Genomic DNA, 14,601 nt, shown 5'->3' with positions numbered 1-14,601 from the left:
GTGCTTGGCCTTTTTTGGGACCCAGAAATCGGAAGGAGGGTCCAGTAGATCGAGAAGGACACATGAACATATCTTGGCTGCTGCCAGGCTGAAGGGTGTTGCAGATGCGTGAGGATGTTGCAAGAGCTGGAAGTCTTTCGCATGCCCGTCCGGGGCTGCGCGGTAGTCTCGGTAGTAGCAAAAATACTTTGGATGTTGCATTGGCTGGAATGCCAGGTATACCTCCGCAGCGAAACTTGGAGCGAGAGCGGGTGCACGTGCCATACCCATGGAGAGTGTTGCGTTGGCCACCTTCTGTGAAGCACGCATGTACCCGGGCATCCACATTGTACCGCGGAACTACACAGCAGTAAGAGTATTAGCTGGATCCTTGAGCCAAGACTTGCGATACTTGGATTCTAAAGTGCTTTCCAGAGTATAGAACGACGGTTTGCCAACGTCCAGACTTTCCCGTTTCGATGCAACACTGAACAACAACCACAGCACCATCAGGCTCAGTATTTTTTGCGAAGTCAAATTACATCGCAATTAAGGCAGGGCGCCGCGTACCAGACCTCCAATATACTGCCGTAGGCCATGAATGCCTACTGGCTAAGCAGGCTATCCGTACGTCGGTCCCAAATTTGTTCATATAGTAACCACCATGCGCAATGGCACTATAGCAACGCCAGATATACGACGGCTGAGCTTCCGAAGACGGAAGGACATGTTTGCGACCGTCCAACGACGTTCCCGTCGGACCGCAGCTGCATAGCGCATGAAAAGAAATCCTTCACCGCGGACCGGGACCATCTAGATCGTGCCAGACAAAGCTTAATCTAGCTTGCATGAACAGTTCCGTGGGCGACGGGATAACGGGTGTCGTATAGAGACGTGCAATATACAGGCATTTATCCGTGAGTTGAATGGTTCGTTGTACCTGCAGCTAGAGGGTCGGGATATGAGCGTCTGGGTAAATGGGCCACAGCGTTCCATTGCTAGTAGAGCGAGATGTCAAAGGCGTGGCAGAACATGGATCCTCGTTCCCGCTTCTACGGATATGCAATGGGTGCGAGAAGCTGTGAGGCCATGGTATTTGGTCCACGATCACGCACAGGGGATTTACGCCAGCGGCACGATCATGCAAGCAAGTGCTCTGGATCATGACATATTGAATACCTATAAGATGGCGTGGGGGTTGTCTTTAAAGTATCCCAACAAATCTAGATACCAATACTTATGGTTGTCGGACTGTGGAGCCGGGAACGAGTCAAAGTAACAGGTTGCGCTATTTTCAGTTTCGGTTGCTGGTAGTATGGATCTGGCACTGGAAAGACATGGGAAGAGACGGAAGCGGGATGGCGACCTCGGTCACTAGCTGGAACAGGACTGAGATGGTCGTAGTGCCAGTCAAGTGAGGTAGAACTGTAGGGTAGTGGAGTTAGACACATCAAGTCACAATGCAATGGGAACTAGTTGTTGTGAACAAACCCTTGCCATTTTGGGTAAACCAAGCATTAAGTACAGTATAAATCATAACGTGCGTGAACATGAGAAAAAGGTGCAACAAGTGCGTGAAAGACAAATGGAGCCACAAGAAGGTAGTATCCCAACGCCAATAAATCATGACACCTTCGCTAGCGCCAGAGTATATGTATGCTGAAGACCAATAAGCGAGAGCCCAACGCCAACATCTCGTTATTCAACACTTGAACAAAGGAGATGCATGCAGTTTGCAATGTGTGATAAGTCTATGAATGAAGAGGGATCGAAGCTTATAGCTTGAGACCTTGCTGAATGAGCTTGCCTAGTGTGGCACCCTGAGAGAATGTCAGTATCGTGAAATGATGGTAATGATCGTGGAGTGACTTACGTGCTCGCCCTTCATCATCGTGAAGTGGTTTCCGCCCATAACAGCGTACTGGAAGTTCTCCTTGGGAAGGAGCTGGGCCCAACCGTTGTCCGAGAAATCGGTACGGTTGTTGAGCAGCCACTTCATGGGAGCTGGGTCCTCTCCCTCACCTGGTGGGGGACGGGGGTCCTCAGGGTTGGGGCAGACACCGTCTGTGCACCAGATGGCAAGGACCGGGGGAGCGATCTTGGGGTCCATTGGCTTCGGGTCATAGTCCTTGAGGTTCTGGATTGCGGACGCGAAGTGAGGAAGGAGCCAGGACGGAGTGCCACCGGGCTTACCGGTACCGAGAAGACCTATCTGGTCGAAGAAGATGTGGAGACGGGCAGGTAGAGGGTCAAGAGCGACGGGGCAGGGAGCATCGATCAGGACGAGGTTCTCGACCTTCTCACCAGAGTTGACCAGTTGCTGGGCGACCTCATAAGCCATGACACCACCAGCAGACCATCCACCGACGAGGTAAGGGCCCTGGGGCTGGCGGCGCTTGATCTCTGAAAGGTAGAGGCGGGGAACACCCTCCACACCACAGCTCCACTTCTCAGGGCACTTCATGAACGGGCAGTTGAGTCCGTACACGGCCATGTCAGTGGAGATGTTGGGAATAGAGATGTAGCTGGTCGCACTGCCAGAACCATCAGGAACCAGGAAGAACTTCTTGGTGGCAATCTTGGGGTTACCCTGGAGGAGTACGGAAGTGGCGGGAGGGAGGTGAGAGACGTCGGGAAGGGATGCGAGCTTCTTGTTTACCTCAGAGAGTTGAGGCTGGGCCGAAACCTTAGCAACGGGCTTCGTGGCTTTCGCCTGCTGCTGCGGCTTGGGGCGCATATCAAGAGCAGTCTCGATGTCCTTGATGGTGACATTGACGGTGAGAAAATCAGCAGGCAGATCGCGACCAGTAGCCTCACGCATGGAACCAAGGATGGTAAGACTCATCAAGGAGTCCATGCCGATGTCAGTAAGGTCGAGGTCGTCGGTGATCTCGGAGACATCAACACCCATCTCTTCGGCGACAAGCTTGCGTGCGAGACTGGCACCACCCTCAGTGGGAGCAACGGAGGGCTTGACCTCTTCGTCCTCATCATCGCTGCCAGTGGAGCTGGCAGGGGTATCGTCGTTCTCATCAGCGACCTCTTCGAAGGGAGAAGAATCGTCGGAAGATTCTGAAGAGTCATCCTCAACGACCACGGCCCCATCGAACTGCGAGAAGTGCTTCTTCAACTCTCCTACAGTAGTGCAATCGGTAAAGAGGGTGGAAGGAATATCCATGTCGAGGTCCTCACGGAACCTGGCCGAGATGGTGAGAGACAAGAGTGAGTCGACACCAAGGTTCTCGAAAGCGGCCTCATCGACAAGCTCAGACATGTCAACGTCAATCTCCTCAGCAACGATCTTCATGACCTTGGAGGTGACGCCAGCAGGAGCAGCTGCCTTGACAGGCTTCGCGACCTTAGCAGGCTTCGCGACTGGCTTGGCTGCCTTGGTGGCCGCGGCCTTGGTCTTGACAGGTGCAGCCGACGGCAGCGCCTTGGGGGCAGCCTTAGCAGGAGCCTTCCCAGCGGGGGCGGCAACAGCCTTACCAGAAGGAGGCATCATGATGTTGAGAGCGCGGCGAGGGATGTTCTGAAATTTGAGGCCCATGACCATACCGATGATCTCAGCACCGTCCATGATGTAAACATCACCAACGGAGATGTTGCCGGGAGCGGGCTGCATGCGAACGTAGGAGCGGTACTTCTTCTCGGGCGAAAGCTTTCCAGCAATCTTGATCGATCCCCATCCGTGAGAAATGTAGACCGAGTTCTCGGAGTCGAGGTGATCAGAAGCGTTGACGATGAAACCGGAGAGATGGGCAAGAGAGTCGATCCAGTAAGGTGAGCACAAGAACTCACCATCGGCAGCTGTTGTCTGGAACTGGACCTGAGCGGTAGCCTCGGTCTCCTTACCATCAAGGATGACTTCCTCCATACCACGGTAGTTGTCAGCGTAGGTCACCAAAGCCTTGAAGAGCTTGTAAGCCATTCCACGGAGAACCTTGTGGGCAGCACCGGTCTGAAGCTTCTGCTCGAGGCTGTTGATTTGAGCCTGCACCATGTACTGGATGCGACCCCACTCTTCCTTCCAGGCGTTGATGTCCTCGTACTTGACGATACCAACAGCGTGCTCAGCGAGAACATTGGAGCCATCGGCAGAGACAGTGCGGAATGTGATCTTGACTTCATCGGTCTCCAGGTCCGCGTTACCCTCGATCTGCAAGTGCTGACCGCTGGCTGGGGGAGGATACTGAGGAATGAGAGTCTTGGTCACCTCCATGGAGCAGACATTGAGACCTGGGGTAGTCATACCAGGACGTAGCTGCTGGTAGAGGTAGTCCGCAACGGTCATGGCCTGGTCAGCGTACAGTGACGATGGCGTGAGAGGAGTGCCATTGACCTGGTGGCCGGTGATAGTGGCCTTCAACTTGGGATCGGAGAGATCCGACTGGACGACAACAGTACCAGAGTTGGCCTGGAGGTTCTCGCGGACGATCTTGTGGCAAGATGTAGTGGACAACTTAGAAGCTGCTTCAACAGCGGGCGCTGCCTCGATAGCCTTGACAGGGGTGGGAGCCTCAAGAACCTCGCCCTTGGTAAGGGTCCAGTTGTTGTGGTAGTCCAACCAGTACTTCTTGGAGTCGAAAGCGTACGTGGGAAGAGTATACATCTCATGAGCATCGTTGAAGACCCTGTGGTACTCGTTGAAGTCGAAGTAGACACCAGCAAGGTAGAGCGTGGTGATGCTGTTGGAAAGAGTCTTCCATGGGTCCTCGTTGCGGCGGAGAGATCCTGCGGCGACAGGAGATCCACCAAGAGAAGACTTGACCATACCACTGCAGACAGGATGGGCGCCAACCTCAAGCCAAGCAGTCTTCGCATCGAAGAGCTTGTTGTCCTGACCAGTGGTAAGGGCAGTGCAGAAGTTGACCGTCTCGCGTGCGTGACGAGCAAGGTAATCGGGGCCGATGATACCAGCCTCCCGAATGATTTCACCAGTCAGAGGCGACATCACCGGAACGACGGGAGCATTGAAGGTTACCGAGGCAGCCGCAGCCTTGAACTTCTCAAGGATAGGCTCAACTTGGGCAGAGTGGAAGGCGAATGGCACATTCAACTTGGTAGCCTTGAAGCCCTTGGATGCGAGATCCGCGTTGGTGGACTCGACAACCTCGACAGTGCCGCAAAGGACAGTCTCTTCTGGGCCATTGATGCAGGCGATCTCAGTCATCTTGTCACCGAGGGCAGCGGTGATGGCATCAACGCTACCCTTGACGGCGAGCATGCCGTGTGTGTTGGCGGTGCACTCTTGCTCTAGGATCTGAGCACGACGTCCGACCAAGAGAACCATGTCGCTGGCAGAGATGACACCAGCTACGTGGAGGGCGGCATATTCGCCTAGACTGTGACCAATGACAGCCACAGGCTTAACGCCCCATGATGCCCACATGCGAGCAAGAGCAACTTGAATGCAGGCCATGCCAAGCTGAACGACAACAGGCGAAAGCGTTGCGACGTCTGCACCTGTCAAGATAGGCAGGATAGACGGGAGATCATGCAGGCGCGCGAGCTTATCAAGCTGGTCGATGTCGTTCCGGAAAGTCTCAAGGTCTTCGTATAGCTTCTGGCCAAGGCCAGTGTACTGCGAACCTTGACCGGTAAAGGTAAACGCTGTCTTAGCAGGAACCATAGGAAGGGGACTGTAAGTGTCCTTAATCTGGGCCTGAAGACCGTCCTTGACCTTATTGATGTCGGATACACAGAATGCCACTCGGTAGTTGTGCTGGATGCGGCGTGCTGTAGTAGTGTAGGCCAGGCTGGGTAGCGTCACTCCTGGGGTCTCGTCGATGAATTGCATCAAGTTGTTGATGTTCTTCTTGAGGGACGAGATAGACCGAGCGCTCACTGTCACCATGTGCATAGTGCGTGGGTCAACACCCTTGGGCGATTCAGGCAGAGGGGCATCCTCAAGGATGACCGCGGTGTTACCACCGGCGGCAGAGAAGTTGTTCAAGAAGATCTTGCGCTTCTCAGCACCGTTACGCGGCCATGGGACCTGTGTCGTTGAGATGTGGACATTTCGCTGACCAAGATCTTTGGGGAAAGACTTGTTCATGACACCCTTGATACCAACATTGGCGGGGATGGCGTTTTTCTTCATCATCATCAACACCTTGACCAAAGAGTTGATACCAGAGGCAGCTTCTCCGTGACCGATGTTGGCCTTGATGGCACCCAAATGAAGAGTTTGTTCAGGGCGGCGCTGGCGGTGGCGAGGTGCAAAAGCATTCGTGACAGAAGTCATCTCGATACCGTCACCAGCCTGGGTACCAGTTCCGTGCATCTCGACATAGCTGATGTCGTGTGCGTCAACACCAGCGTTGGACAGGACCTTGTTGTACAGGTACTCCTGGGCTCCGGCGTGAGGGTGGGTGATAGAGACAGCCTCGGCACTGTGGTTGGTCGCGGCACCGAGAATGCAGCCAAGGATGTTGTCCTTGTCCGCAATGGCATCCTCATAGCGCTTGAGGACGACTGAGCCACAACCATCACCACGGCAGTAACCGTCCGCATCGTTGTCGTAAGTTTTGCAGCTACCAGTCTTAGACAAGAATTGACCTTTGCTGAGACCGGAGAAAATGTCGGGGTTGGTAAGAACGTTCAAACCACCGGCGCAGGCAGTGTCACAGTCACCGGCCCAAAGAGAAGTGCAGGCTAGCTGAATAGCAGCGAGAGATGACGAGCAAGCAGTGTCGATGCTGTAAGATGGTCCAGAGAACTTGAAGTAGTAGTTGATACGGCCCGGTGCAAAGGCGCGCACACCACCTGTGATGAAGTAGGTGTCGATGTTCTCGGCAGCGTTGATCTCACGCCAATCGTCAGACGTTTGTCCGTAAAAGGTACCAATGCGCTCAAGCTTGGTCGAAGGAGTACGGTTGGGTACATATCCAGACATCTCCAAGGCTTCGTACGCAGTAGTAAGAGCCAGACGACCCATGGGGTCAGTCTGGGCAGCTTCACGTGGGGACATGTTGAAGAAGCGGGGGTCGAACAGACCAGGCTCATCGATGAAGCAACCGAATGGTGTGTGACTCTTGTTCTTGCCCTTGCCGGTGGGGTCGCAATGAGCCTGCGCGTCGAAACGGTCGGAAGGCACCTCACGGTGAACATCCAAACCCTTCTCGAGGAGGTCCCAAAGCGCATCAGGATTAGCCGCACCGGGGAATCGACCGGACATACCGACGATAGCGATCTTGTCATTTTGAGTACGACCGCGGCTGTCATGTTCGGCGGCTACCCAGGTGGTGTGGTCGCGAGCAGTGACGGATGACTGTCCACCGTTTCTCAGCGCTGAGACAAGGCTGTTGGTGATGGTGGTAACGCCAATCGCGGATACCGAGCAATCTTGGCTGGATGTGGCAGTAACCTGAGAGACAACTTCGGTGAGCAAGTTGTCCCAACGGACCGGCTCGACAAGGATCTCAGTAAGAGCGGAGCGGATGAGGTCCAAAGTGCTAGTAGCAGTGTGGCACTTTCCGGTTGTAGCAGAGTGGACGAGCGATAGCGGGCGGAACTGCTGCAGGTGCCTGATGGCGTCCTTGTCGAGGATTTGGTCGATGTCGGCAGGACTGTAGAAGTGCGCAGCATGGTAAGGAGCGTACACAGGGATTGCTACACGTGCGCAGCCCTTGAAAGCGTCACCCTGAAGTAGGCGCTTGGTGGTGGCTGGAGGACCACTGATGGTTAGGGCCATGGTGCTAACGGCGCTAATGTAGGCTTGCGCCAAGGTCGGTGTTTGCTGCTCTTCATGGAATGCAGCGATAGCGTCCTTAGCGGCCTTCTCGGTCATGTTGGTCACGATGGTAGACCAGGTCTCTTTTGGTGCAGAGGCTTGCTCCACTGCCTCCTTTGCGGCTCCGACAACTGTACCGGTGCGGAAAGCAACGCGGACAGCCTCAGTGGCAAGAGGAAGAAGCTCGCTCAGCGATCTCGCGGACGCGACGACAGATCCAGCAAGGAGACCAGTGCAAAGACCAACAACACGAGTGTTTGCTGGGTTTTGCAAGTCTGATGGGTTCTCGGCATAGTATCCGATGAAATGCGCCAACTGCGCGATAGTGACCATACAGCTCTCAAGCTGAGGGATCTTCAGTCCCTTGGCATAGTATGCTTCGATAAGGTCCCATGTTGTCAGAAAGTTGGGAATCTGATCTCTCTGGGTTCGTGGCAGCTTCTGCACTTCTTCACGAACAACTTGGCTGACTCTGTCGAGGAAAGTGGTCAGGGTGGAGTTGTTCTTCCAGGTGCAAGCCTTCCGCAGGAGCGGGTACTGGTCGGCGGTTTGATCTCCGAAAATGAGGACGTTCATGATGGCAAGGGTATAGAAGAATTAATAAAAAGTTGGAAAGTTGTAGAAAGTTGTTGCCGTCTGGGGCAAAGGATCCTCACTGAGGATGGATGTGATTGTTAGATGGATGGGCTTCGAGATTGAAGCAAGGCAAGGGTAGTCGATAGGGAAAGAAAGATTGATCCAGTATGGGAATATGGTACTTGGTGGCTGAGTAGTGGCCCAAGAAACTGGAGTAAGATGGATGAGATGGGAAGCCTCTTGGGTTTCGAGCTGCTCCTATATGTATGTGACTAGGAGGCAAAGATAGGCGTAAGATATCAAGATGGTGGTCAGGGCGTGGATCGCGCGATGACAAGCACAGTGGATGCCGGATCTGTGACAACCCATGTATTGCGGAACGAAGTACTGCAGAAACATATTGACGTGAGAGCGAGAGTGGATCCCGGACCACTTCCTGTCCTGGATAGTCCAGCCATGATTCCGAGGATTAATGGCGTGCAGGTGCCGGCTATGTCGCCGAATGCTCCTATGCCTATTGATAGATGGCGCATGCTAGGCGTGGAGACAAGCGGCTGAGGTATCGAGCCAATGCGTTACGGATGATAGCAAACATGAGACGTGGGGACCTGGATGGTAAGGGCGCTGTCTCAAATTCGGGTTTAGTGTGTCGGATCCCCTCCCATAAGCCGGGGTCGATAGACATGGCGTCCGTGTGTTTTGCTATCAATCACAGCATCTTCCAAGCGAATTCAGGCTTAGATCTATGCAGTCAGGATGAATTGATGACGGTCAAATGGCTATATCGAAGCTGTTCGCAGTAAACCCTGTCGATGCCACGCTTGTTACTACAGGCACCAAGCAACTGCTGGGCCTGGAATTCGACCAGGTTTCTCGTGGTATATGCGAGCCATGACCTCGTGGCTAGTGTGTTCTTCGGGTCAACGACATGTCGTACCGCAGTATCCTAAGCGGTGTTCTGAGTCTAGACATGGGGTTGATAAGCCAGGAGTCAACAGGATACGGCTGCGGATTACAAGAGCTGCCGAGCCTCAGTCAGCGTTTCCTCGGCCAAGTACCAAATAAAGTGGTGCCACAGCGTTGCAGGCGTCAATCAAGCTTTTGGAGACCCCGCTCGGACTGGTAATTAGGTGAAGGTGCTTGCTAGTTAGGGCTAGCACGAGGCATAGCCTACGTCTCGGAATCTGGGAGTCGCATAACCTCTCAATGATCGTCAAAGCGCCAACTCATCGGGTCGACTGTTTTAGGTTACTCTTCGAATAGACACAGAGAAAAACCATTCTTTGGGCAAAAGATCGATGTTTGACCATGGTAGGGCCCAAGCGTCCAAGCCGCAAGCCACAACAAGAGCGCCGTTGACGAACTGCTCGTTGTATCTTCGAGTCGTTGCCGAATACGGAATTCGATCGCTGAGGGCTGAAGGATCATCTCCCTGCGTGTCCTACAGTCAGCTTGCTCATAACCCGGCGTCCCCATTACCGATGCCACAGGCGGTACTCCGAGCGTATAACAGTATACAGTCTAAAGGTTACTAGGGTATCTTTGAGCATTTCCTACGGTAGATCCGGGCGGTCCTCGCTTGTTTCCGCGCAACTCCTGGCATCGAGTCGCGGTCGAAACGAACGGACTACAAGCTCGGACGGACGTCGTAGGAGCATCGCGTAAGGCCTGACGGTCCTTGTAGCATCGAACAAAGACCATGTACACATCTTGGATGGGATTCGTGGCGCGAATGGAACCAAGCGGAAGTGTTAATCGAGCGTGCTAACGATGAGCGTGTTGGTGATTACGAGGTGACGTTCATTACGGAGAGCGGAGAACCGAATAAGCAAATCTGTCAACGATCGACAACGCGTTTCTGCCTCTGGTCACCGCCCAGCACACGTGTCGCTAACTACCCAGCCACACCTGGCTAACTGTCTACCACGTCTTGTCATTGACAGCAGCCAAATCCATACCGCCATGAGAGACTTCATGTTTGAGACTGAGAATAGAAGCTCCCTGTGTGGATCGTGTTTTGCTACTCTACGAAACAATCGACAGCGAGTGGGGTGGTCCCGTCGCGAATCGCGTAGTAAGCGCAGCGAAAAGTTTAAATGCCCTGCACGCGTCGTGGAAGCCCTGAAATGGTTCGTCTCGACTCACGTTTCATTCTCTATTTTCAAGACTGCCAAAAAAGGCACAACCATTTCGTTTGACACCATGTCGCAGACTAGTATTTCGGGTGGCGGCAGACGCTCAGGTCAATTTTCCTTTTACACAAAAGGCTTTTTCCCTCTTGAGCGCGTACCTCCCTCATTTCCAACACTTTTGTTCATTGGCTTTACTTTTCGACTGATAGCGGCAGCTAGGAACGGAAGATACCTGCGTATTCCAAACCAACAAACATGAGATAGGGGCATGAGGAAAAGTGTGCAGGTCCACCTACCATGGTTTGACACCTATGTAGAATTCAGATATCTAGTATACCTAGCTAACGCACACGTCAGTTTGACGCCTTTCCAATGTCCAGTAAATGAACAACCGCCAGTGGTCATTAGCACCGCTTTCACTTGGCCAACAGATCTTTCAACACTTGGCGCGCGAGCATGTGTCGACGCCCGTGAGTCTTCAAACTACCAGCCAGCTGGCTCCAGGCATTAGTACACTCGAAAGATGCACGACGCTTGCTGCAGCTATAGCGTCGGCCCCACGTCGACCAGATTCTTGTCTGCATACATGTAGCGGTACGTTGTTGAGAGAGGGACTCATCTCGATCTTGTATGTCATTCTCCACAGTAAACCTCATTCCGACTGATGAATGCCCTGCCGCGTTAACTTCGGCATGCATAACGCATACAACAGCCGCAGGATGCTCCGTCGATTGTGCATAGTGATTCCAGCATCTGCCTTAACTCTCGCATCAGCCGCCTTCGTTCTTCAGCTTGGCGCTTGCTTAACTAGAATCATCCAGAGGTGTGGATTAGGATGAGTTCTGGCGACGTCTGCGTTCTTTTCGCTCACTCAATAAACTCGTGCAATGGTATTTCCACTCATTGCGACTAGTTCGGATATCTATGATCACATGTCGGTGGAACTGTCCGGAACGTTGTGTTAGCGTAACGGCAAATGTGCAGGGCTCCCTCTGGCATCATGTCAAGCTCAACAAATCCCGGACCATTATTGATGCACACGGGAAATAAAGAGCGCGGATCTGTATGAGACTTTGGAAAGGGGAGATATATGAGCTCGCAAAACAAATCATTACGGCTTGGACGTCTAATAGCACCATCTTGGGTCACCTTCCTTTAGGAGGTAAACCCGCCAAGCTCGACTTACCCTTACACTTCACCTATTCATTCAGGTGAAGTGTTTATTGAGTCACTTGTACAATTGCAGCCTATTCTACTAAGTCTGAGAGCTTGCGACGCCGTGGCTGGAGCTCGCATGTTTGCCTCCGCCAGTTCATCCTACGCCCTTGGGTATCTTCGAATGTTTAGCTCTCTCCCACCATCTCGTTACGATAATTCCTCCAATCGAGGCAATCAGCCGTCTAGTCCTACCTCTAACGGGCCGTACAGATGACAGGTGCGGGCCGAAGGCGACGGCAAGATCGATGATGCGGGCATTTTGCATGTCACCTACGCGCTGTTTACACCTGCACCTCCAGGCTATAGCGGCCTGGAGCTAGAAACTCGCCTACAACAGTGCATTGCATGTACCTAACCGTGAACAGCAGCAGGAACGTTGAGAGATTTTGGAACCAAGCCTTCGAGATCTGATCTTCCGTAACGTTACGTCCCAGGCTGCGGAACTTCCATCCGCGATCAGCGAACACCCCACAAAACGACCTTGGGATTGAGCTGCAGCACGCTTACCAGCCCCTTTACCCCAAATGTAGAAGTGGCAGTGGCTAAAGCGATCGCCTATGGATCCGCTTGATCTTGGTTGGATCTTGAAACGATAGCGTGGCGGCAGAAGATGATGAGGCCTAGCGCGCGTTCGTGCCGAACCATCGCCCGAATGGTGAAATCGAAGTTGCACATGTGGATATCCTCACCTAACGATTCATAGGAATGTTTGAGCCTCAAGAATTTCTGGACTGTGTGCTTGTTTCCAGCTAGGTCACAGAACGTCGAAAGCTCCCTAGCTTTGAGCTCCAGGAAGTACCTGGGTACTGTAGATAGGGTTTTGCGTGGGAATAGTAATCTGGGTGTTTAATGGAAATCGTCGAATCAGAATGATATATTGGAGACAGCAATACAAGCATGATCAGAGTTGAAAGTTGCGACAATTGCGCTATAACTTGGTTACACTGAAATGGTGCTCTACAATTTGCCAGGAATTGGTCATGGAAGTCGTCAATGCCCTGATGTCATTACATCGCTGTGCGGGATAAATAGATACCTAATCATATGCTTGTCAACTGGGTTCATGTCTACATTAGCGTGGGCCGCACCTTGGAGAGAATTCTCGGACAACATAGCGTGGCGGTCTTACAGGGAGCGTAAAGCCTCAGACTCGAATTTCGGATTTCTTCAGCGGGGATTGAAAATGCCATGATAAGAACATTCGTCCATCTATGACGCCTTGCATTACGATCCACCATAGACTAAGATAGGTATTCCCCGAAAAGAGACCAGTGGGTATGCAAAGATACTCAGGTACTTGTGACTTCAACGAATCATTATTAGCCGTAGCAATACCTAGATATCACCATATGAATAAGGTACATGGGACATAGTGGTTAGTGTTACGGTGGTATTGTTACGACCCAGTTAGGATTGCTATGCCATGTGTCCGAATACGAGGCTGTCAGTACCCGCAAAAACGTCTTCAATGACAACACAAACCATCAAACCGGTTCAATACAGAGTCTTCAGCGGCAATTGCTGTGACACGGAAAGACTGACAGGATTCTGCATGAGCTTACCACTCGGGGCTGTAGTAAAATTATGCCGAACTTGTATCACGAGCGTTTGATGTCTGCAAAGCGTCCAAATTGTTCAAAGCTCATGTGTTTGGCAAATTGAACTTCATGAGTCCAGCAACGTTTAGCACACCAACATTCTTCCTTGCGTATTAGTCACTCTGTCGCTTCTCCTTCACTCAGGATAATGGACAAATTTATCCTTTCGATCACAGTCTTGGGTTGATACCAGTTCGAACACTTAGAGCATTAGATACCTAGGTAGGCAATGAATATCATGAAGAGCATATTTTTGAATCTAACATATGCACAACGGTAGAAATCCGTCTTACTTTAACAGAATATCTCATGCTATCCGACTTAGCCTGAATCACGACTTCCAAGAGTGATCATTACCTATTTGCTCTTGTACATTCAACAGAAGAATACATGTCACGAAAACCAACGAAAATAACATTCTCGTCCGGCTGTAGGTTATGGTAATGCAAGAACCATCTCACTACAGGAATCGTTTTACCTAAGGATAGTAAGAGATCGCTTTATCCGTGGTGCTGTGGTTTCCCGTTTTGATCAATCTTTTCTCCATGTGTTCTTGAACATTGTCATACCCTTCTTAGGTTGCGACGTCGCATATAACACCTCCCAAAGATCGTACTACTGCGATCTGATACCACGATATTGCGTCCGTCTGGTGCATCATGACACCTCCAACCTTCGATAAGCCTCGTGTATCCAGGGTACTTGAGACCCGTGAGCAGTTCGTGTTACCCTGTGCACTGCGAAAGCCACGCGCGTGAACATTGAGCCACGTTAAGACAACGCATCCAATTTCGTGGTGCATAATCTAGCTTGTGACACAGCTCCGAGATCACGGTTATGCTTGCACAAGCAGAAAGCCGTCTGTCAGCGGATTGTCGTTTTCGTCTGACTTCGGAAGCATCGATGTTACGAATGCCTAGACACTCATGAATAGGATACAGGGACTGCTCTGGCTTCACTAAGTCGGTATACCGATCCAGAAATCTTGTTATTTTCCAGCATCTAGGTATACGAGCGATGAAAATACTACTCCGGTATTCTAGGCTTGAGTGCCCGGAACCGTTATCCGTCTGATGCGGGAACAACATGGAGAGGGTATTGTCAAATGTCGGCAGAATCGTCCAGAATTCTAGATCTTACAGGCAATGGACAATACTACCGCTGTGCTTCGCGTACTAATCCCGGCCTCTTGTGAGTCAATCTTCTGCTCACCATGTTACTATAGTGACGGCTTGATTTTACACATGACAAATGGAACAAGGATATGAACGAATCGGTAAAGCTGTTTGCAGCCATGATTCAGTACGATTATGCAAAAGGCGCATTTGCATTGCGGACTTGACTCGCAGGCTACTTACAAGAC

The 14,601-nt window shown here is 51.9% G+C and overlaps 1 protein-coding gene across 1 annotated transcript; it reads right to left on the bottom strand.

Annotated features, from left to right (window-relative positions):
* Window positions 1-1,754: 1,754 nt before the first annotated feature.
* On the bottom strand, window positions 1,755-8,290 carry AA0111_g329 (Conidial yellow pigment biosynthesis polyketide synthase; the record flags this gene model as incomplete). The annotated part of the gene is made up of 2 exons (XM_028649157.1): window positions 1,755-1,799; window positions 1,853-8,290. 2 exons carry the CDS (start codon window positions 8,288-8,290, stop codon window positions 1,755-1,757), a joined length of 6,483 nt encoding a protein of 2,160 aa, XP_028511873.1.
* Between the last annotated feature and the right edge of the window lie 6,311 nt (window positions 8,291-14,601).

This window comes from Alternaria arborescens (assembly GCF_004154835.1).
Source record: "Alternaria arborescens strain FERA 675 chromosome Unknown contig_1, whole genome shotgun sequence".
Lineage (NCBI taxonomy): Eukaryota > Fungi > Ascomycota > Dothideomycetes > Pleosporales > Pleosporaceae > Alternaria > Alternaria arborescens.
Note: the sequence above shows the minus strand (reverse complement) of the source record. Positions and strands in the feature narration are given on the sequence as shown.